Raw genomic sequence first — 22500 nt, 5'->3', positions numbered from 1 at the left:
GTTATAGTATTGGTCATGGACAGGGAGTCAAAAAAAAATAAAATTAAATAAATAATTAAATAAAATTTAAAAACTCAAAGGTTGAATAATCTCAATGAGTCAATTATTGGAAACAAAGAATTGTGCGTGAAATATTATTATTGGCAACTGATGGATGCAAAATAGGATCTAATAGAAAAAAAATTAAATAATAATAATAATAATAAATAGAACAAGCTGAAAAAAAAAATATGACAAAATATGAATGACACAAAGGTGTGAAATCTACAAAAAGGATTTTTTCAAAAATAACAAAGCCAAACAATAAATTCCAAATTGAATCGGATGGCGTGTAGTGACGCGCGTAGCAGATGATGTGCAATTCAAAATGGGTCAACGTTTTAGCCAAAACAAATACAGACAAGATATAAACATAACCAGACGAGCACAAGACGTACATAGAATTCATAATTCATTTAAATATCGTGATTCAAGCAGGAATTGTTGGAAAATATCATATATCCTATCCATATACACATGAAGAGAGACAGATCGACAGATTGATAGATAGTTAGATAGATAGACAGAAAGAGAGAGAGAGAGAGAGAGAGGGGGGGGGGATTGTGGAGAGAGATAATAAATGACTACTCACATGAATTGACAGTATGCCTAGTCTTGACACTGTTGCAATACGCCTCGATGACTTGGAGAATAAAAGCATCCTCATTATAAACTTTAGGGTCATCTGGAGAGGGCAAACAACAAATATATATATTATATATATATATTAATAATAATAATATTATATCAATAATATAATATATACAAGTCTTACACTTCTGCTTTTTTAAATTCTGGATGAGTTCCCTAACTACTGCTGCACAAGCCTGCGAGTGCGCGTTGGGAACAAAGTTCGAATTCCAAAACGCAAGAGTGTAAGAAATCTTTTATTCTACTCCTCAATGATTTCCGGTGTTGTCATCTTTGAATAAAAAAAGACGTGTTCAAAAATACTTAAATGATATTTCATTTTTTAAATAAAAATCTAATTTGAGTGAAATGTTCAAAGAGAAAGGGCTGAAAAGCACACAGCCCACTATTGTTCTGGATATAAATGGACATGATATAAAATCTATCAATGTTGTAAAACATTTTCAATTCAGAAAAGTGAGTGGAGCAGGCACTTATGCTGATAACAACAAGAAATGAAGTGAGTAGGAAAGTGCCACTTCATTTCTTGGTGTAAAACATTGAGAGTGAGCTGTCTATGTCTCACCAGGTTTCTAATGTTTGTAAATCTTTAAACTATGAACTTAAAAAAGAATTTCATCTATCCGTAATTCCAAAACTCTCGATACAACCAAAACACTTGTCACAAGACTGATTCTGTTTCCACTAGATTATTAATGTAATTCTCTACTGGTTGGCATATATTGGCATGTGTTTTTTAAATTAGTCTTATGTTCAGAGTTTTAGCAAGTTTATAATGTAAAACCCTACAAACTGTGGAGTGATCCTCGACAATATTGGAGGTTTCCACAAGACGAGGAAGAAGAAGAAGAAGATATCCTGGGATAAAATTTCAAAACTCCAGATAATTCAAAACAGTGCTGGAAGATTGGTAACAAAACCAAAAAAAAAAAGACTTTCGCACTCTCAACCTTCACTGTATCTATATCATTGGCTCCCAGTTGAAGAACATTTTAAATATAAAATTGCCATGGTGTGTTTTCAATGTATAGATAGTTCGAAGTTGACGTCACTTAGGTCTTTGTTATTGTTTTTTGTCATCCGCGTTTAATATATATATATATATATATATATATATATATATATATATATATATATATATGTACCGCTCATACACATGACAAAGATATAAACACGTAAAGACACAGATATTAGCACATAACGGTGTCGTTGTTGATTTCAAGTACTACCGTAAAGTGACATTTGGTTGTTTAAATGCCATATAAAATAGATATCTATCTTGTTATACATTTTGTACTTCTGTCATAAAACAACTAGAGATAACAAGTGGTATATACAAGAAGTCATCATGATTTCTGCCCATACAATATTAAGTAAACAAACAAAACATTAATAAACAAAAGTGAACATTAACATTGTTTTATTGTTATTTGTGGCTGAAGAAGGTTTGAGCCTGAAACGTTTCATGTTTGATCTTTTTTTTTTCTCTTTTTTTTTTGGAGCTGTGATACATTCATTTTTATTTATTACTTTTTACAGTCCACAGCTTCTAACATGAGCTTTGTAATCACTGTCTCTTCTTTGCAGTGTGTCAATAGTTTATTTTAGCTGATATGATGGGAAATTGATGGCAGTGTGGTCAAATGGGGGAGATTCCCCTGATAGCTCAGTTGGTAGAGTACTCGCTTCACACGCAAACGGACAGACATCCATCCCAGGTGCAGTCGAGATTTTTTTTTTTCTGATCCACCGCCCTGTCCACACAGCAGTGATTGGGTAGCTGGGAATGGTTAGATCTGGTGGAAAGTACTTTGGGATAGACTAGAGTCCTATCCAAAGGGTAGCAAGCACTTGCTGTCCGTTTCACACTGTAGATACCAGGGTAAACTCTAGCTCCATGGGCTCTGAAGGACTATAATTTTTTCCAGCCCATTTGATTATTGTTATATTTTTCTTCTGGCTTCAAGCAGCACCATTTGCATTCTGGGAAATCAACAACACGATAGATAAATGAACGCACGAGTTAGTAAGCGTAAATAACTAGATTAAGGTATACCACAGGAAATACAAAATGTGACAACGTTGATGATACAGGATGGCGGTTGTAGTTGTAGTGGTAATATCATCTAGATGGTGGTGATGATGATGACGATGATGATGATGACGATGATGATGACGACGACGATGATGATGGTGATGACGACGACGATGATGATGATGATGATGACAATGATGATGATGACAATGATGATGATGATGATAATGATGATGATGTTGATGATGGTAATGATGATGATGATGATAATAATAATGATGAGGATGATGAATGATAATGATAATGATGATGACGACAATGGTAGCAGCATTGAAAATTAAATGGGATAATATTATTTACTAGCGCTGTGAGTACAACAAAAAAACAAAGCAATAAAAACAATGAGGAGAATCAATTTCTGTGGTGAGTAAAAACTCACACAAACACAAACAACAACAACAACAACAACAACACACACACAGTGTGTTATCTCTTATCACAAGGAAGTGTTAGAATATCAACACATGTGTCAATAATGGCAACAACACATTAGAACTCAATGGAATCGGGGAGAAGTTAACACAACTTGATTAAAACTAGTTTGGCATTTGAACCCCCCCCCCCCCCCCCCCCCCCCGTCGCCCAGCAACAGCGGCCATCGTGGTTCTAAACAAAGAAAATCAGTACTTTTTATTCTTCATGCTGGCTAGAACTTTTCATATGTCTTGTGATCAGAATGTGTAAAAGTCAAAACATGATCAGATCTATAATGTTTTTTTTTTTTCCACTGGATACGCTTTTATGCTCGTTGGAAAAATATTTCATAAAGGCGTCCGCCATTGTTCCAATAGTTTAGAGCCAGTTACAAAGTTACCATGCGTCATTATGAGGGAAGTGACGTCACGACTGTTCAAGCGTATTGATATTGTTATCAGTCCATGAGGGTCCTAAAGAAGACTTTATAAATGAGTTTAAAAAGTGTGGGCAAAAAATCCACAAAAGCCATACTTTTTGGATGCTATAAATAGATATTTAAACTAAAATTCCCGTAAGCAGATCCACAATTTTTAAATTCACTATTCAACCCAGAAAAAATGCTGAACATAAAATTCTTTCTAAGCTTTCCAAAATAACTTGACACTGTTATTTTCATGTCGAATGTCAGAAAAATGACTCTTTGGCACAGAATAAATTAATAAATAAATAAATTAATTAATAAATATGTAAATGAATTAATCAATAAATAACTAAATGAAATAATGAATGAATGAATGAATGAATGAAATAAAAAATGAATAATCAAATAAATGAAAAATGTACAAATTGTAAACAACTCCCAAAGTCCAACAAACCAATCAAAGACAAAAGACACAGCGGCCAACTTTTCAAAGAGCCAAAACGAGGTCACCAGACCTGCCAACCCTTCACATTCCAAAAGTGGAATCAGGACGCCTAAAAATAGGAAATTGAGACATAAAATAGGAATTTCACCCTTTTAAACATCCCCCCCCCCCCACACACACACACACACCTTTCGCTCTTTTTTATTGTTAACATTATCATCATTTTTCAAAATCGGAATTTTAGAGACAATGGCGGAATAGTACAAAAAGGAAGACTGAAAATAGGAATGATTCCGCCAAAAGCGGAAGGGTTGGCAGGTATGGATCACCCTAACACTCACAATATCGTCATGACCCAAAACAGACAGTAGACAGATTGCGCATCGGGGCTCTAACGGGGCCGATTAGAGATAGATGACGATTGGGATTGTTTGGAAGCTTTAACCCTTTGCCCACTAGTCATTATGACATCCGAAATGCTATCGCCTTCTACATCTACGCCAGAACAGAAATAGAGGGTGGAGCCTACCATGATATAACATTTTATGGAGCCCTAATTTCGTCATATCAGTGCTGTCCACTGACAGGTGGGTGGGTATCGCTTTCCAGAACTTGTGTCCTTATATGAAATTCTGAGTTTTTGACCAATCAACGATTGCTCTTTTGATAGCTCGCTTGTCAAAATGAGTCAGCTCAACCCTTGATTTATGTAAAGGCATCACAGGCGGTATATGTTGTGTAACTTCAAAGACCACGGTTGACCGAAAGCGATGAATGGAAGCCCTACTGTGGCGTGGAGAACGAGGTCTTGTATGTATAGTTACGTCATATCTCAACGCTCGTGAATTCTTAGTACGGCTGGACTCACAATCAAAACACGAAATATGTGTTTTAAACTCTTGAATCAATCGAGTTACATCAGTGCGTTCGTCTCATTGAGAAATGAAAAACGATATATAAATCAAGAACATCGACCGGAAAACAAGGAAATTATCATAAAATTATAAAATTTGAGAAAGCTGTTTTCAAAATCAAATCTATTACAAAAAAGGTTATTTCTAGACCGATTTTTATGAGACAAAGACAATTTTTCTCCAATTTTCAAGCTGATTCCAACAATGAGGTTTTCAAATTTATCGCGATAAGATTATTTGTCATTATTTTTTTTAATACCCAATTGACTGCTCAGGAAATGAATACGTAATCCTTGGCGGCTAGCGAGTAGGTGTTAAATTTTGCTTACCCTTTCCCACGTAGACGCACGCACACACACACACACACACACACACACACACACACACACACACACACACACAGACTTATCGTCGTCTAGCATCCTATTGTTCGGCTCGACGATTAAAAGGGGTTCGTATCGTCGCTAAAATAATTACAAAATACATATATTTAAAATATATTTATGGTAATGTGAATTAAATATTTTAATGCTCTAATATATCAAGAATGATCATTATTATGATTTATTACGGTGTGAATTGAATTAGACCTTTAAAACTGAAGTTTAATCTGACACCCTACTCGCTGTTATCATTCGAGTCTAAGTTGTAATAAGGCAACTTTGGCCAGAAGTGAAAGACATACATTGTGTGTTCAGTCTGTGTGTGTGTGTGTGTGTGTGTGTGTGTGTGTGTGTGTGTGTGTGCGTCTGCGTGGGAAAGGGTAAGCAAAATTTAACACCTACTCGCTAGCCGCCAAGGATTACGTATTCATTTCCTGAGCAGTCAATTGGGTATTTAAAAAAATAATGACAAATAATCTTATCGCGATAAATTTGAAAACCTCATTGTTGGAATCAGCTTGAAAAGTGGAGAAAAATTGTCTTTGTCTCATAAAAATCGGTCGAGAAATAACCTTTTTTGTAATATATTTGATTTTGAAAATAGCTTTCTCAAATTTTATAATTTTATGATAATTTCCTTATTTTCCGGTCGATGTTCTTGATTTATATATCGTTTTTCATTTCTCAATGAGACGAACGCACTGGTGTAATTCGATTGATTCAAGAGTTTAAAACACAGATTTCGAGTTTTGATTGTGAGTCCAGCCGAACTAAGAATTCACGAGCGTTGAGATATGACGTAACTATACATACAAGACCTCGTTCTCCACGCCACAGTAGGGCTTCCATTCATCGCTTTCGGTCAACCGTGGTCTTTGAAGTTACACAACATATACCGCATGTGATGCCTTTACATAAATCAAGGGCTGAGCTGACTCATGTTGACAAGCGAGCTATCAAAAGAGCAATCCGTTGATTGGTCAAAAACTCAGGATTTCATATAAGGACATAAGTTCTTGAAAGCGATATCCACCCACCTGTCAGTGGACAGAACTGATATGATGAAATTAGGGATCCATAAAATGTTATATCATGGTAGGCTCCACCCTCTATTTCTATTCTGGCGTAGATGTAGAAGGCGATAGCATTTCGGATGTCATAATGACTAGTGGGCAAAGGGTTAAAGCTTCCAAACAATCCCAATCGTCGTCTATCTCTAACGGGACCCGTTGGCGCAAACTCAGTAGTATGTTTGAACTATTGTATGTGAGGCTGACCGAGAAAACCTGGGAAGATGCAACAAATTTTATTCAGAAAAAAAAATCATAACTTGGATTCTAATAGACGTAGAAAGAAAATTTAAAATGGTAAATGATCAGAAAGATGTGGTCTATCTACACCACTGCACACATAACTCAATTTATGAAATTTACGCATCTTTCCGGGGTTTTCTCAGCCATCCACACATATAATATAATCTAGATTTATAGCTTTTTCTGTTCCATGTTTCAATTTGCGAGTCAAATGAAAGCATAATCCTGGTACATGCAAGGTTCATTTCCATACATAAAATAAACAGTCCAATTTTTTAAAACCCGAAAAACTTGTTGTTCCCAGATTGCCAAATCGGACAGTCTTAATATTATCAGGACAGCTGGCCGCAATGCAACAAAAACCATAGGGTGATTAGGAAGAATATTATGACAAATGACAAATATGAAAATTGACAAATGACAAAAGGCCAAAAAAAAGTAAAAAAAAAGTAACAAACTTTTGGAATGCCAGTCTGATTCGTCGCCAGACACCGTCCTCACTAGGGGAGATAAATCAGTGCAAAAATACGTTTAGAAGAAAAATAAAAGTTTGATGTTTGACTATATCTAATTTAAAAAAAAAAAAAATTGAGATCCAATGAGACTTGAAAAAAAATTTAATCTGATTCTCTTTTATCTTTTTAAAAACATTTTTATTGTTTTTTTGTTCAGGTAGAAATAGGGAAAAAAAGTGATATAAAAAATATCGGGTTCCTGTTTCACTGGAAGTGTTAAACTACTGCGGCTATATTAATATTACAATTTTATCTTGACAGAGACAACAAAGTTAATGATCAGGTACTCATTTTAAACCTAAGTACAGTGAGAGAATGTGAGAAAGGAGACTTTTTCAAGGACTCGACTATACACTGCTCAACTCAGAGCTGGACTCGAATCCTAGACCTTCGATCTGAAGGGCCAGAGTCCTATCACAAGATCACATGACCGCGCAAATTAAGATCTGATGGAGAACAGGAGTATGAGATAAAAGAAACCTACCACACTTTCAAGGTTCGATTTTATCTTGATTAAAATCGTCTTACTTCTGGTTCAATTTCTACTCTCATTTCCTTCTCAGTGGTATTTTTTTTTTTTTTTAAAGCTCACCTGGTTTTCTTTTCTGAGTCGACTTCCTGACAGCCCTCGGAGATTTGAGAACTTCGTCTCGGCACATGAGAGACGGCCTTGACGGAGGTGAAGGTCGCAGGCAGGTCAGACTCCACACGCAGGACGTCTTGGCTGCTAGAGGATTCTGGGAAGACGGAGGGGTGGGTGCGGCGGGTGGTGGGGGGGCCGATGTGGGGCCTGGGGGAGGATGGACTGTGGTGGATGAGATTTGAGCTGTCTTGGCCGACGTGACTGTGGATAGGCTGGGCTGACAGGTGGAGATCTGAGAGTGATGAAAACAACAACAAAAATTGGTGTGAAAATGACCTTGTTTTTCCTTTCTATCAATTTGAATAAAGGGTCATAAAAGGGTCATACCCCGACCTGCTAAGTACTACGAAAAATGAGTAGAAATACAAATTTTTGGCTCCGACTACAAAACAATATTCACTTCTTTGACTCAATAAATCTTGTTGAAAAGGAAAGTTTATTTCCTCAGAACCACCGATATTATTCAGGTCTTTGGAGCATTTTCGGATCATGCTGAGGGCAATTTATATTATTTCTAAAGCTATTTAAAGTGACTTTTTCTTTTTTTCTTCCCCCTTGGAATCTAGAATATCTGAAATTTCATGTTGGCAGCTCTGGTCTACCCTGAAAGCATTCACCAGACCTGCCAACCCTTCACATTCCAAAAGTGGAATCAGGACGCCTGAAAATAGGAATTTGAGACAAAAAATACACACAAGCACAAAATCCAACAAAGAGGAACACACTCAAATGCTTACATTTTAAATTCAAAATAACAAATATAATAATACATAACAGAGAGATGATTTACAAGGAAAAAAATATCATCTCCCAAAACAATAACTATGCATTTGACTGTTTCCATCCCAGCTAGGACTCCGGCCAGGGCCAGGACAAAACCATGTAATCTCATTCCAAGACAAAGACAGAAAGCATGTTGGGAAACAGATATAAGGGGATAGAAGACAGTATGTACCTCCCTGCCCACTATGGGAGGTCAGGAACCCCACCCAGCCTGCCAACTTTCACCCAAGCCCAACAGTCACTGCAGACAACCAGCCAGAATTAGAAAAAAACAAAAAAAAACTTGAGCTTTTATATAGTGCAATATCTACTAAACGTGCTCAAAGCGCTTTACAAGGGGTCCCTGGCCAACAGCAACACATAACATGAGGGCGAGACATGACGCCTGTCAGGCGATATTACAAATTTTTGGGACAGAGACAATGCTGTTAATGGCCAGGTACTCATTTTACACCTGAGTACGGTGAGAATGTGAGAAAAGAGCCTTTTCCAAGGACTCAACTATGTGCCAAGCGCGAGGCTCGAACCCAGGACCTTCCGATCCGAAAGCGAGTGTCATACCACTAGACCACATAGCCGCACCAAAAGGACAGAGAGCTAACCACTGACCATATGTACTTGTAAAGGTTGGGGCTTGGCCGATGATGCGGGCTGCCCAGAGTTTGAGACCAGACCATTGAGGAGTTCCATCCAAGTGATGGCTTCTGTCTTCGATCCACACGACACGGTGATCTTCTCTATCATTGGACCTGGGAGGCAAATCAAATAATAATAATAATAATAATAATAATAATAATAATAATAATAATGATGATGATAATGATATGTGTGTGTGTGTGTGTGAAATGTTTCAAGAGCAACTTTTCATTTTAGCCTCATATCACATTGATGAAATATTTAGTCGTATACATACGAGACAGGGTTTACAAAAACCTACCATTGATTTCAAAGCAGTCCCCTCCATCCACCAATGTGGCAGCCGACAAGCCACTCAGAGGGATGTTGCCCTCGTACTGGTAGCTGCTGAGTCTGGAGCTCATGGAGAGCATCACCAGGCACGACTGGAACAACAGGAAGATTCGTTCAAACTTCTCCCCCGTCTGGGTGTGGAGTTTGACTTGGGACAGGTGGAGGACCTCACCGAGTTTGCTGATCTCCTGGGATGTGAGGAAGATGGGTCAATGTGAGAAGGTGTTCGATGAGTATCTGATAGTGATGATGATGGTGGTGATGATGATGACGATGATGATGGTGATGATGATAATGATGATGATGACGATGATGATAATGACTGATGATGGTGATGATGATGATGATGATGATGATAAAGATGGTGATGATAATGATGATGATGACGATGATGATAAATAATGACTGTTGATGGTGATGATGATGAAGATGGTGATGATGATGATGATGACTGGTGAAAATTATGATGATGATGATGACGATGATGATAATGACTGATGATGGTGATGATGATGATTAGGCTGCTGGTGGTGTAGGAAATGATGACAGTAATGATGATGATGATGACAATGATGATGATGATGACAATGATGATGATGATTATGAAACACAACAAAAAACAAAACAACAACAAAGATATTACCTCCCTCCAACCTGGATGTACTCGTGATAATTTCATGTTGCCATCTCTCATTATTGGATCATACATGTTCTGTATATTTTTTTAAAATGATAAAATTGGAGGAATAAAAAGCTACAAACAAGCATAGGTACATTATATTGATTACATAAATGAAAAAATAACATTCTAATCAAATAGGCAAAGATGAAGAAACTAAGAACACGAAGCACACATGATTATGTTCACTCACTCTTTGATAAGAGATGTCAAGCAACTCTCTTATATGTACCTTTAATGTTAGAATGTTTCGTTGTTGAAGTCTTTATCTTAAAAGTCTATTGAATGAATGGGGGTCCCAATAGCTCAATTGGTAGAGCACTCGTACATCAAAAGGCCAAGATCGACGGGGTGTATCGAGATTTTTTTGACTCTCGTCACCACATGATTGGGTATTGGTACTGTAGGTCTGGGAGGAAGAATTAGCGTCTACACAAAGGTCCAAGCAATCACTATTGTCCATTTCAGCATAGAAATGGATAAACATGGTTCCATAGGCCTAATGCTAAAAACTAATTAATTTCATTCCAAGACAAAGACAGAAGCATTGGAAAACAGTTAATGCGATAAAGACACAGTAAGACTCCCTGTCCACTTGGAGGTCAGGAACCACCAGACATTAACAGTATTTCATTCCAAGCAAGGGACGAAAGCAGTTGGAATAGTTAGTAGGGGGATAGAAGACACATAAGTCTCTGTCACTATGAAGTCAGGTACCCCACCCAGACAAAACAAGTATTTCATTCAAGACAAAGCAGAAAGCACTTGGAAACAATATAGGGGATAGAAGACACAGTAAGTACTCCCTGTCCCTATGAAGGTCAGGAACCCACCCAGACAAAACCAAGTAATTTCATTCCAAGACAAAGACAGAAAGCACGTTGGAAAACAGATATAGGGGGATAGAAGACACAGTAAGTACCTCCCTGTCCACTATGGAAGGTCAGGAACCCCACCCAGACAAAACCAAGTAATTTCATTCCAAGACAAAGACAGAAAGCACGTTGGAAAACAGATATAGGGGGATAGAAGACACAGTAAGTACCTCCCTGTCCACTATGGAAGGTCAGGAACCCCACCCAGAACCATAACTACAGACTTTGCGAATACACTCAGTGCACTTAAACACATAAGTAGAATGCCCGTGGCCTCCTTTGACTGATTACGAGAATGGTTGGACCAATCAAAACATCTTTTAAATTGTGACACACCATCACGTGTGCTTGGGCAAAGATCACAGTAAGTACCTCCCTGTCCACTATGGAAGGTCAGGAACCCACCCAGACAAAACCAAGTAATTTCATTCCAAGACAAAGACAGAAAGCACGTTGGAAAACAGATATAGGGGGATAGAAGACACAGTAAGTACCTCCCTGTCCACTATGGAAGGTCAGGAACCCCACCCAGAAACCCATAACTTACAGACATGCGAATAACACTCAGTGCAACATACAACAAAAGTAGTATGACGTGGCCTACCTTTGACTGATTAACCAGTAGATGTTTGACCAATCAAAAACATTGAATTTGTGACACACCATCACGTGTGCTTGGGCAAAGATAGTTGTTTGTTTGTAAACAATAACGTGAATGATATCGATCTCTCTCTCATCATTGTTATTGTTTTTATACCGCCAAAATGGGTGACTAGTTATCACATGATTTTCTCGATCATATTATAAATGTTTTAAGTTTCCACATAGCTTCCTGTGTTCGTTCTATTTATCATGTGGTAGAACAGTGTGGGTATTTTAATTAGACACATACCATAGAACGTAAAACCTGTGTAGTTAGCTATGTGTGCCAATTAATGTCATTGTTTACATTATGACGACTGTCCGAGAGGCGTGGTTATCTATGTGTCTATTACAAGAGATGAAGTGAATAGAAAAGTGCCAGAAGACAATAGAGAATAAAAAAATATTCGCGGCAGTGGTGGGGTTTGAACCTGCGACCTTATTGGTACGACAACTCCGCCTGGCCGGTGAGAGCGTGACTCTACCGTATGAGCTATCCACGAACCCAAAAAAATTCTTATTAAACTCAGGTCATTCATTACTAGATCCCTCTCTCAACGACTACTGGAGGTAGTGGGTACAACACACACAACCACAGCGAAGTTAGTTAGCCAGCAGTTAAGCTTAATAGCCAATATTCTCAACACAAACATATAACATAGAAACGATTGAGACATTGAGTATGCTCCGGTATATGGGGTGAATTTTTAATTCAGAAAAGTGAGTGGAGCAGGCACTTATGTTGGTAACAACAAGAGATGAAGTGAGTAGAAAAGTGCCAGAAGACATTATTTGTGTTCGTGGATAGCTCATACGGTAGAGTCACGCTCTCACCGGCCAGGCGGATTTGTCGTACCAATAAGGCAGGGGTGCAAGCAACTGGACCTCAAAAAGCCTGCAAGTCTACTTACGACCAGACATATAATCTGAAAAAGCCTGCAAGATTCACAGACGCTGTGTTTTTGTCTGGGTCAACTTTCATTTCTTCTCTAATCAACTTCCGGTTCAGATTTAATAATATAACTATCACTTCCGGGTCACAGTAGCATCGTGATTCAAAAGTTTCGCTTAATCATATGGACGTACCCGACCTGATTGTTGGGACCTAAACAACAACAGCAAAAAAAAAAAAATAATAAATAAATAAATTTTAAAAATCAATCAAATCCAAATCGCATAAAGCCGGCAACGTTTTTTTCGGTAATCCAATCGACCAGCACTCTTGCACCCATGCAATAAGGTCACAGGTTCAAACCCCACCACCGCCGCGAAAATTTTTTATTCTCTATTGTCTTCTGGCACTTTTCTACTCACTTTATCTCTATGTGTCTATTGTAACTCGGGGTCATCAACAGCCATTATGATGATTCTACTTACAACAATATTTCTGTACACGGCTATGGCTCTTTGTGTGTCCCCTCGGTCTGGGTGGCTTTCCTGTCAGTGGGAAAGAGGGAAAAAGGAGAAGCAGGTTAAAGTTCAATGCTCTGGCAGGAGTTAGGATTTGTATATGATGATGATGATGATGAATTTACAAAAATCAAGATAACAGCTTCAAAAAAAAGAACAAAATACCAAACACGGAACGTTTCCGGCTCAAAATTCAACCCTTCTTCAGCTAACAACAAAAAACCATAAAATAAATACATTACTAAATTCTAGATAGGCGACAGAGATAATTTGTCGGGTCTTCTCTTGTAGAAAAATCTTGGAAAGTAAACAAAAAAAAAGTGTTCGATATGTAACTAAGGAAATCCAAACTGAGTGGAATTAAAGCAATGCATGACATTTTTGGTGCACAAAACAAATAATAATAGGGAAATCGCATAGCAGCCAACTTGTCAAAGAGTTCAAACAGGCCATCCTAACCGTAGCCATCGTTAACTTATAGCCCTGACACTGACCAAAAAAATGACGTCAAAATGCCAGTTTTTTTTGTTTCAGTGTCAGACTATAACTTAACGATGGCTACGCCCTAACACACAATACAACTGGCATAACCTAAAACAGCTGTTCGTTTGGTCTATTATTATACAATATCTAGTTTTGGAGCTTTTTTCTGTTCCTTGTTTTAATTTGCTAGTCAAAAAAGGTATATTATAATTTTGAATATATACACTATCCAGATGAATGAATTCACAACATATAAATTTAACACAATTCCGTTTGAAAATATAGAATAATAATAATATAGAATTTAAATCAAATTGAAGTTGGTGGGATCAAGTGATCAACGCTAAAAGTGATCACGTGACGCAGCGCTTCCTCCAAGTGGCTCCTATCAGCATTAAAGTAGACCGAATAATCATGCTGGGGGTCTTTCCACACACACATAAACAGTCCAATTTTGTTTTACCAGGACAGTTTGTGGCTATGAAATTTATTGAGAACTAATCATTGAACGGACAGTTAAAAGCAATCACAAAGAGCTCAGTGACGTTATCTCCAATCATTTTGAACGGACAGTTGAAAGCAATCACAAAGACCTGAGTGACGTCGTTATCTCCAATCATTCAAATGATTTATCAATGTCGCGTTTTCATCTCACTAACACTGTGCAGCTATGTGGTGTTGTGGTATGACACTCGCCTTCGGATAGGAAGGTCCTGGGTTCGAGTCCTGCTCTGAAAAGTGCAAAGTTGAGTCCTTGGAGAAGGCTCTGTAATCGCATTATCCCACCGTACTCAGGTGTAAAATAAATGCCTAGCCTTTAACAGCAAATCTCTCTGTCGCCTTAGGGCGTCATGTCTCATCCTACATGAAAAGTGTTGCTGTTGGCTTGGGACCCCTTGTAAAACGTTTTGAGCTTGTCTAGTGGATAAATAGGACCACATGCGACTATGTGGTCAAGTGATATGACACTCGTTTTTGGATCAGAAGGTCCTGGGTTCGAGCCTCGCGCTCGGTGCATAATTGAGTCCTTGGAAAAGGCTGTTTACTCACATTCTCTCACCGTACTCAGATGACCACATAGTCGCTCTAGGAGCATTTTGGGGTTTGTTTTTATTGTTTGTACTGACCTCTACATGTCTCTCCAGTTCTTTGAGTAGACTGGGATATTTGTCAAGGCGTGTGAACGGTTTGGACAGAATGGTGGTCAGGGCCTGGGCACCGGGGCTCGGGGCACCCACACTTTCTACAAACTTGCTGAGGTCTTCTCTGTGGAAAGAAGGGAGAGAAATTGAATGATGAAATGCGCATTCACAGACCTGCCATTTTACCGACACAAAAAATCAGGACCAAGGTCTCAGAAAATCAGGACACAGGAAAAAAAATCAGGACGATTGACGATTGAACGAATGGTGTGCATGAAATTGAAATAAACCACAACACAGGTATTGATGTCTTCTATGGAACAATAAGACCTATGAATTCATTCCCGTCTGCCCATACTATAAAAAGAAATACTTATGACTGGGCAACATTACCAATATCATTATATCGATACCGTACAATGGGGTGGGGATATGTTATACACATCCGGTTCATACGGTCACCTCATCATTTGATTACCGCTAAAAAAAAAAAATCTACCAATTTTTTTCTGCCAATTTTTTTTTCTAACTAAAAAGATTCGAGTAAAAAGATAAATCGGGACGCGAGAGAGAAAAATCAGGACATCGGGACAAATTTCGTATAAAAATCGGGACGGTCCCGATTAAATCAGTACAAACGGCTGGTCTGAATTCATGTTTATTATGTTTATACGTCTGGTCTGTTCCCGTATTTAGAGTAAAAAGGTTGGCTGGGAACTTTGGAGAATGATGCAATTCCTTTTCTTGTTGTTTTGATTTTTTTAAATCACATGATGCCACCACACAGCAGGGTTGCCAATTTGGCTTTTAAATGCTAAACTTTTAAAAGTTAGCATTTTTAAAGCAATTTGAGCGTGGTTTTTCATTTTCAGCTCCAATCGTATGGAATTCTTTACCCGACAATGTGAAAGTCTACCAGTCTTCAAATGGCATTTAAAAACCGATCTTTTTCATTCTGCTTATCGTGATTCTATGTGAACTTGGAACAAGATGTGTGTGTGTGACTGTTGTAGTGATTTTGTAGTCGAATGAATGAACTTGTGTGATACAAACAAAAAAAAATAAATTGTAAAGCATTGTTTTTGTTTTGTTTGTTTTTAAGGGTTTTACAGTGCTTGCAACACTTTAAGGTCATACCAGCGCCAGTAAAAAGGAAGAAAATGGGATCGTATAGAATGACAATGAAAGCACCCAAGAAAGGTAAGACAAAAGAGAATTGGTTCAAATAGGGAACAGATGTAGATTCCAAGAGCACACTATCAAAGTACTTAGTTTGAGATCACCTAAAAGTCTCATCCATAGACAAGCACAGGTTCCCCACTAAGAGGAATACACTCAAATGTTTACAAATCATATATAATATGTAAATAAACATAATACAGTGCATAACAGAGAAAATAATAATATCTCCCAAAACTAATTATACATTTGACTATTTCCGTCCCTCCCAGCTAGGGTATCTGGCCAGCGCCAGGACAAAACCAAGTAATTTCATCCCAAGAGAAAGACAGAAAGCATGTTGAAAAAAAGATAAAGGGGGATAGAAGACAAAGTAAGTACCTCCCTGCCCACTATGGGAGGTCAGGAACCCCACCCAGATTGTAAAGCACCTAAGAGCACTATTTGTAATAATAATAATAATAATAATAATAATAATAATAATAATAATAATAATAATAATAATAATAATAATAATAATAATAATAATAATATATATTATATAATAATAATAATAATAATAATAATAATAATAATAATAATAATAATAATAATAATAATAATAATAATAATAATAATAACAATAATAATAATAATAATAACAATGGTATGGGCGCTTACCGTTTATTTTGTAGGACGGAGACAGATCGTGGATGATTGGCACAGTAGAGAGAATACATGTCCTTCATGTCTGGAGCAAACTGCATGAAGACGCCGCCGATACGACGCTGACTCGATGGCAACCTTCAAGGATGTGATGAAAAAATCAAAATTTAAACAATTGACAAACAATACTCTTCAACAGTCGTAACGTCACTTCCTTCCTAATGACGCATGGTAACTCAGTAACACTGGCTCTAAACTATCGGAACAATGGCGGACGCCCGTATGAAATATTTCCCCGGCGACCATAAAAGCGTATCCAGAGGAAAAAACCCCAAAAATTTGATCATGTTTTGACTTTTACACATTCTGATCACAAGGCATATGAAAAGTTCTAGCCAGCATGAAGAATAAAAAGTAATGATTTTCTTTGTATAGAACCAAGATGGCCACTGTTGCCGGGCGGCGTGACATCAGACTACTGAATCCAATTAATAGCAATTGATTTTTCTACCCTTTTGGATAGGACGTTAGATAATCTATTGCAAAGTACTGTCTGACAGATCTAACACACACCCAGCTGAGTGGACAGAAGAGGTCCCCCCAAAATCGATTTCAATTTCAAAAGCTATTTTTATGTACTGATGCTATGCCTTTAGGTAAAAAATACTCAGAACATCCGCAATAACTATGCATTTGACTGTTTCCCTCCCAGCTAGGATTCCGGCCAGTGCCAGGACAAAACCAAGTAATCTCATTCCAAGACAGAGACAAAGACAGAAAGCATGTTGGAAAACAGATATAACGGGATAGAAGACACAGTATGTACCTCCCTGCCCTCTATGGGAGGCCAGGATCCCCACCCAGTTTTCCAAAGACTCAACTATGCGTCGAGCGCGAGGCTCGAACCCAGGACCTTCCGATCCGAAAGCGAGTGTCATACCATTATACCACATAGCCGCATAAAGAAGAGATAAAAAAAAATTAATTAATAATAATCTCAACAGTGGCCAGGATCGAACTCAGGCCCTTTTACTGTAGCTCATACAGTAAAGTGACGCTCTTCCCGGTCAGGTGGAGTTATCGTACCAGTAAGGTCGCAGGTTCAAACCCCTATCACTACCTCAAAACTTTTATTCTCTATTGTCTTCCGGCACTTTCCTACTCCATCTCCCCTTGTAAATTTGTACAATGGAGAGTCAAAATGAGTCAGATTTTGAAAAAAAATGTATCCAATTCTTCAAAAAATGAAAATCAGCACTAAATGTGATAATGGGCAATTCGAACATACTAGCAATAATATAATCAATATTTAACTCACTCAACCCTGACACCGACTATATCCGTAATTTACCCGGGTTACTTTTACCCCATGCCTATTTCTTACATTTTTTGAGACAAATTATAGGCGTAGTATCAAAGCTAATGTTTTTCATTTTTGCATGTTAATGGTCGTTGAATAAAGCAATCTATGTACATGCTCATTTTAATACATTTTTTCCAATTTTGAAAAGTTGCAAAAATCTCTAGGATTGAGTGAGTTAAATGAATGAATAAGCTTACACTATATAGACTATAATATAAATAGAATCAACTTCCAGATCCATGTTTAAATCTGATATGACCCAGCCAGATAATATTATATTGAACTCACTTCATATCATGAACTTCTGGGTCAAGATACAGTTATAGTAGTGTTTAAGGACACCAAAAAAGTGTATGAATGCTAAAAGTGCTTAAATAATAGAAATTTAATTATTCATACAATCCTCAGCCAAACGTGTACGTAGGGTTGACACCACTGGTAATGGCGTATTTCTGACTGTAAAAAACACAAAACAAACAATTTACATTTCACATTAAAATCAAGCTACAAAGATTCTTTCTCTTTTGGAGAACGGAGAGCATAGGACTCACTTTTCACATTCCTCTAAGGCAGATAGAAAGGTTTGCTGAAAGGCGATCACTTCCTCCAGGTTCCCGACTAACAGTTTGTATTCAGGACCACTTAATCTGGTTGGGGGTTGTAAAAGGAGGATGGGGAGGGAGGGAGTGGAGGGGGAGGGCAGGACGTGGATGGTGGGGAAGGGAAGAGAAGAGATAGTAAAATGTAAGATCTCAATATATAACAGAATAATTTGATATTACATTTGTATAAATTCCAGACAGTAACAGCACATGAAAATTCAAACAATGAATTATGTCATCCGTATTTTAATAAAGGTGAATTATGTCATCCCTATTCTAATAAAGGTGAATTATGTCATCCCTATTTTAATAAAGGTGAATTATGTCATCCCTATTTTAATAAAGGTGAATTATGTCATCCGTATTTTAATAATGGTGAATTATGTCATCCATATTTCAATAAAGGTGAATTATGTCATCCATATTTTAAAAAAGGTGAATTATGTCATCCATATTTTAATAAAGGTGAATTATGTCATCCATATTTTAATAAAGGTGAATTATGTCATCCGTATTTTAATAAAGGTGAATTATGTCATCCATAGTTTAATAAAGGTGAATTATGTCATCCATATTTTAATAAAGGTGAATTATGTCATCCATAATTTAATAAAGGAAACAATTTAAAAGTGAAGCCCAAGATAAAAGTTTATTTCCTTTCTGTTATTTCTTTTTAAAAATTGAGCTTTAAAAGAAGAAAATAAATAAATAAATAGATAGATAAATAAATTGAGCTTTAACATAGCTCTAAGCGCTTTACAAGCGGTACCAGGCCAACAGCAACACTTAACATGTAGGATGAGACACGACGCCTGTTAGGCAATATTACAATTTTTTTTCGGACAGAGACATCTCTGTTAACGGCCAGTTACTCATTTTACACCTGATCTGAGTACGGTAAGAGAATGTGAATAAAGAGAATTTTCCAAGGACTTGGACTATGCGCTGAGCGAGGCGCAAACCCAGGACCTGGTGATCCAAAATCAAGAGTCATACCACAACACAAGACCACATAGCCGATAGCCTCACACAAAAATTCCCCCACACTTACAAATTAGCATCTTCTATAGGTTTGATGTAGGACCGTAACACTTTGATGAGCTCCGATACATGTGTCTTCTCCGTCTCTATCACGTTCTTCAGCACCTGTATGGGACAAACACAAACACAGACGGAGAAGGAAAACTTTAGTAAACATTTTTTTAAACAGAAGAAATTAAGTTTTATTTTTTAATGTGAAATGCATGGAACATTTCAAGGGGGATGAACAAAAATGCATGAATTTTTTTTTTTTCATTAAATTTTTCTATTAATGGCGACAAAAATAAAGATCAACACCACTGTCACTATCAGCAACAACAACACCACCATCAATAAAAACAACAACAACAACACCATCAATAAAAACAACACAGAACACCCACAACAACAACTACAACACAGAACACCATCAACAACAACAACACCATCAACAAATAAAACAACAACGACAACAAAAATGGATATATCCATATATCTATATCCCACTACAAGAAAAAAAAAAAAAGAAAAAAATAAAATTTTTTAAAAGGGGGCAGCGTGGCTCAGCGGTACGGTCTTTGCTTCCTACCCGAAAGGTACCGAGTTCGATCACCCACCACTGCGCTGTGTGGCCTTGAGCAAGTGACATCGCCTTAGCTCAATTTGCAGCTCTGCACTGCGGCTAACGGGTTATTCCAGTCTTCCCTTGGAATAGACCCTAGAGACAAATTTCCCCTATGGGATGAATAAAGGGAATCATATTTTTATTATTTATTTATAAGCCGTTAGGACTGACCACATTATGATACAACTGCATGCTTTCCCGCTTGTACACAGGGACGTCTCCAGATTTATTGCTCTTGAGGCTGATGTCTGGACCAGGGAAAAAAAAAAACAATATAATAATGAAAAAATACAACATGAACATTAATAAGAACAAAATTTGACACCGCTCAGCCCTTTGTAGTATTAAATGATTAGTTCTCACTAAATTGTATCAATCAGACGATAAATGCTCAAGGTTACACATAATTTTGTGTCTGTTGGTACGTTATATCCAGCTGGCAGATGTTGTGAGTTTTTTACTTAAATGCATTGCATCAATAAAACGCATTTCCACAGATTTTCCATGCTCGGCGTGTTTCACAATTTTGAATGCATAAATTATTGCCCCAGGTACGCCAAATTGAACTCTATTTCCATTTCTTACAGTAACAGTTGCCTGTTAGGCATCCGTTTTGTACAAACACTCTGACAATATCCGTCACTGCCTAATGCCAGGTACCCATTCACACCTGAGTCAGTATGATCGACATTGTAATCAACCAACCGTTTGAGTATTCCAATAATCACAATAGACATTAAAACTTCTACAAGAAGATAACTGACTAAAAATTACAATCTGTCTTTTCAAAACGAAATTTATAAACAAATTTACAATAAATAATGAAATAAATAAATAAATAAATAAATAAATTAATTAATTATTTAATTAATTAATTAATTACTTAATACAACAAGTATCTTACAAGCATTATGTGAGTCAACAAAAACAATAGCTTCTATTTTATTTACAAAGACAGACGATGTGAACGTTTCGAGTTTCCCCTTTATCAATAAAACACAATGACTGAGACACTAGAGATGATTCATCTTCAGTACCTTATCCATCGTGTTTTATTGAAATAAAATGGAAATCCAAAATATCCGAATTATCTTTCTTTTTACATTAAATAGAAGCTTTTATTCCATTTTACATTGTTATTCTATTCATCCAGTTTTACTTGTTTTTGTTTGTTTTTTAAGTGTTTTACAACGCTTGCAACACATTAAAAAAAAATATTTAAAAATTGAGTTTTATATAGCGCAATATCCACTAAATGTGCTCAAAGTGCTTTATAAGGGGTCCCTGGTCAACAGCAACATTTAACATGTAGGATGGGACATGACGCCTGTTAGGCGATATTAGAATTTTTCGGACAAAGACAACGCTGTTAACAGCCAGGTACTCAGTATACACCTGAGTACGGTGAGAGAATGTGATCCAAGGACTCAACTATGTGCCAAGCGCGAGGCTCGAACCCAGGATCTTCCGATCCAAAAGCGAGTGTCATACCACTAGACCACATAGCCGCACATTTAGGTCATTTCAGCACCAGTCATCCAGCTTTCTGTCATTGTACAGCAAATCAAAGCTATAATTCCATAATATAAGATTAAGAAATTAAGGAGCAGGCACTGATGCAAGATACAGAACTGAACAAGTGTGTATGAAAGGTGCCAGTGCCAGACAAAGCAAGAAAGAAAAATACAAGAAAAAAAGCCATCCCAAAAAATCAGTCGACCTCAACTGGGGGATCGAACCTAAGACCTTTCTGATTACCATTCAGACCTGGTGCTCCCGGTAGTCTCTGTGGTGTAATGGTATTTTTTTTTCTGTCTTGCTTTGTCTGGCACCTTTCATACACACTTGTTCAGTTCTTTATTATAATTCCACATAACATTGTGTGGAGTGCCGGCTCCCATTCAACGCGTCCCCAGGTTACCGATAGGGGAATGGCCTTTAGATATAAAGGTTAGCTACGAATTAAATAAGTAGACGCAGACATATCGGCAATGGGTTGTGGAGGAGAAGGAAAACTCGGATACCAAACCCGGGAAGATGGATATCTTGAACCCTGGCAGGCAGTTCATCTGGAAGAAAGAAAACTTTGAAAATAAACTGACATGTGGAGTTGCGCCCCATGTATCTAAATAGCAACCGAAACCCAAATCACGATGACACAGGAATGGACAACACGAGGGAGCTGCGTACGCTTATGGAGGACAGGACAGAATGGCGAAGACTTGTGGCTCATGTTGGGCGCCCCAA

The 22500-nt window shown here is 37.4% G+C and overlaps 1 protein-coding gene across 1 annotated transcript in view; it reads right to left on the bottom strand.

Annotated features, from left to right (window-relative positions):
* Positions 1-22500, bottom strand: part of LOC144980734 (uncharacterized) — a 63769-nt gene that overhangs the window by 24644 nt on the left and 16625 nt on the right. The window contains exons 5-16 of the mRNA XM_078928456.1: positions 20425-20501; positions 19660-19754; positions 18558-18653; positions 16659-16781; positions 14805-14943; positions 13162-13221; positions 10232-10300; positions 9557-9776; positions 9229-9368; positions 7786-8068; positions 7137-7178; positions 632-724 (exon numbers count right to left, since the gene is read on the bottom strand). Of these exons, the coding sequence (XP_078784582.1) occupies positions 632-724; positions 7137-7178; positions 7786-8068; positions 9229-9368; positions 9557-9776; positions 10232-10300; positions 13162-13221; positions 14805-14943; positions 16659-16781; positions 18558-18653; positions 19660-19754; positions 20425-20501 (1437 nt within the window). The remainder of the gene's footprint in view (positions 1-631; positions 725-7136; positions 7179-7785; positions 8069-9228; positions 9369-9556; positions 9777-10231; positions 10301-13161; positions 13222-14804; positions 14944-16658; positions 16782-18557; positions 18654-19659; positions 19755-20424; positions 20502-22500) is intronic.

The sequence above is a fragment of the Berghia stephanieae genome, chromosome 10 (assembly GCF_034508935.2).
Source record: "Berghia stephanieae isolate SIO BIC M18660-M18661 chromosome 10, UCSD_Bste_1.3, whole genome shotgun sequence".
NCBI classification, from domain to species: domain Eukaryota; kingdom Metazoa; phylum Mollusca; class Gastropoda; order Nudibranchia; family Aeolidiidae; genus Berghia; species Berghia stephanieae.
This window is presented reverse-complemented; position numbering and strand designations above follow the sequence as displayed.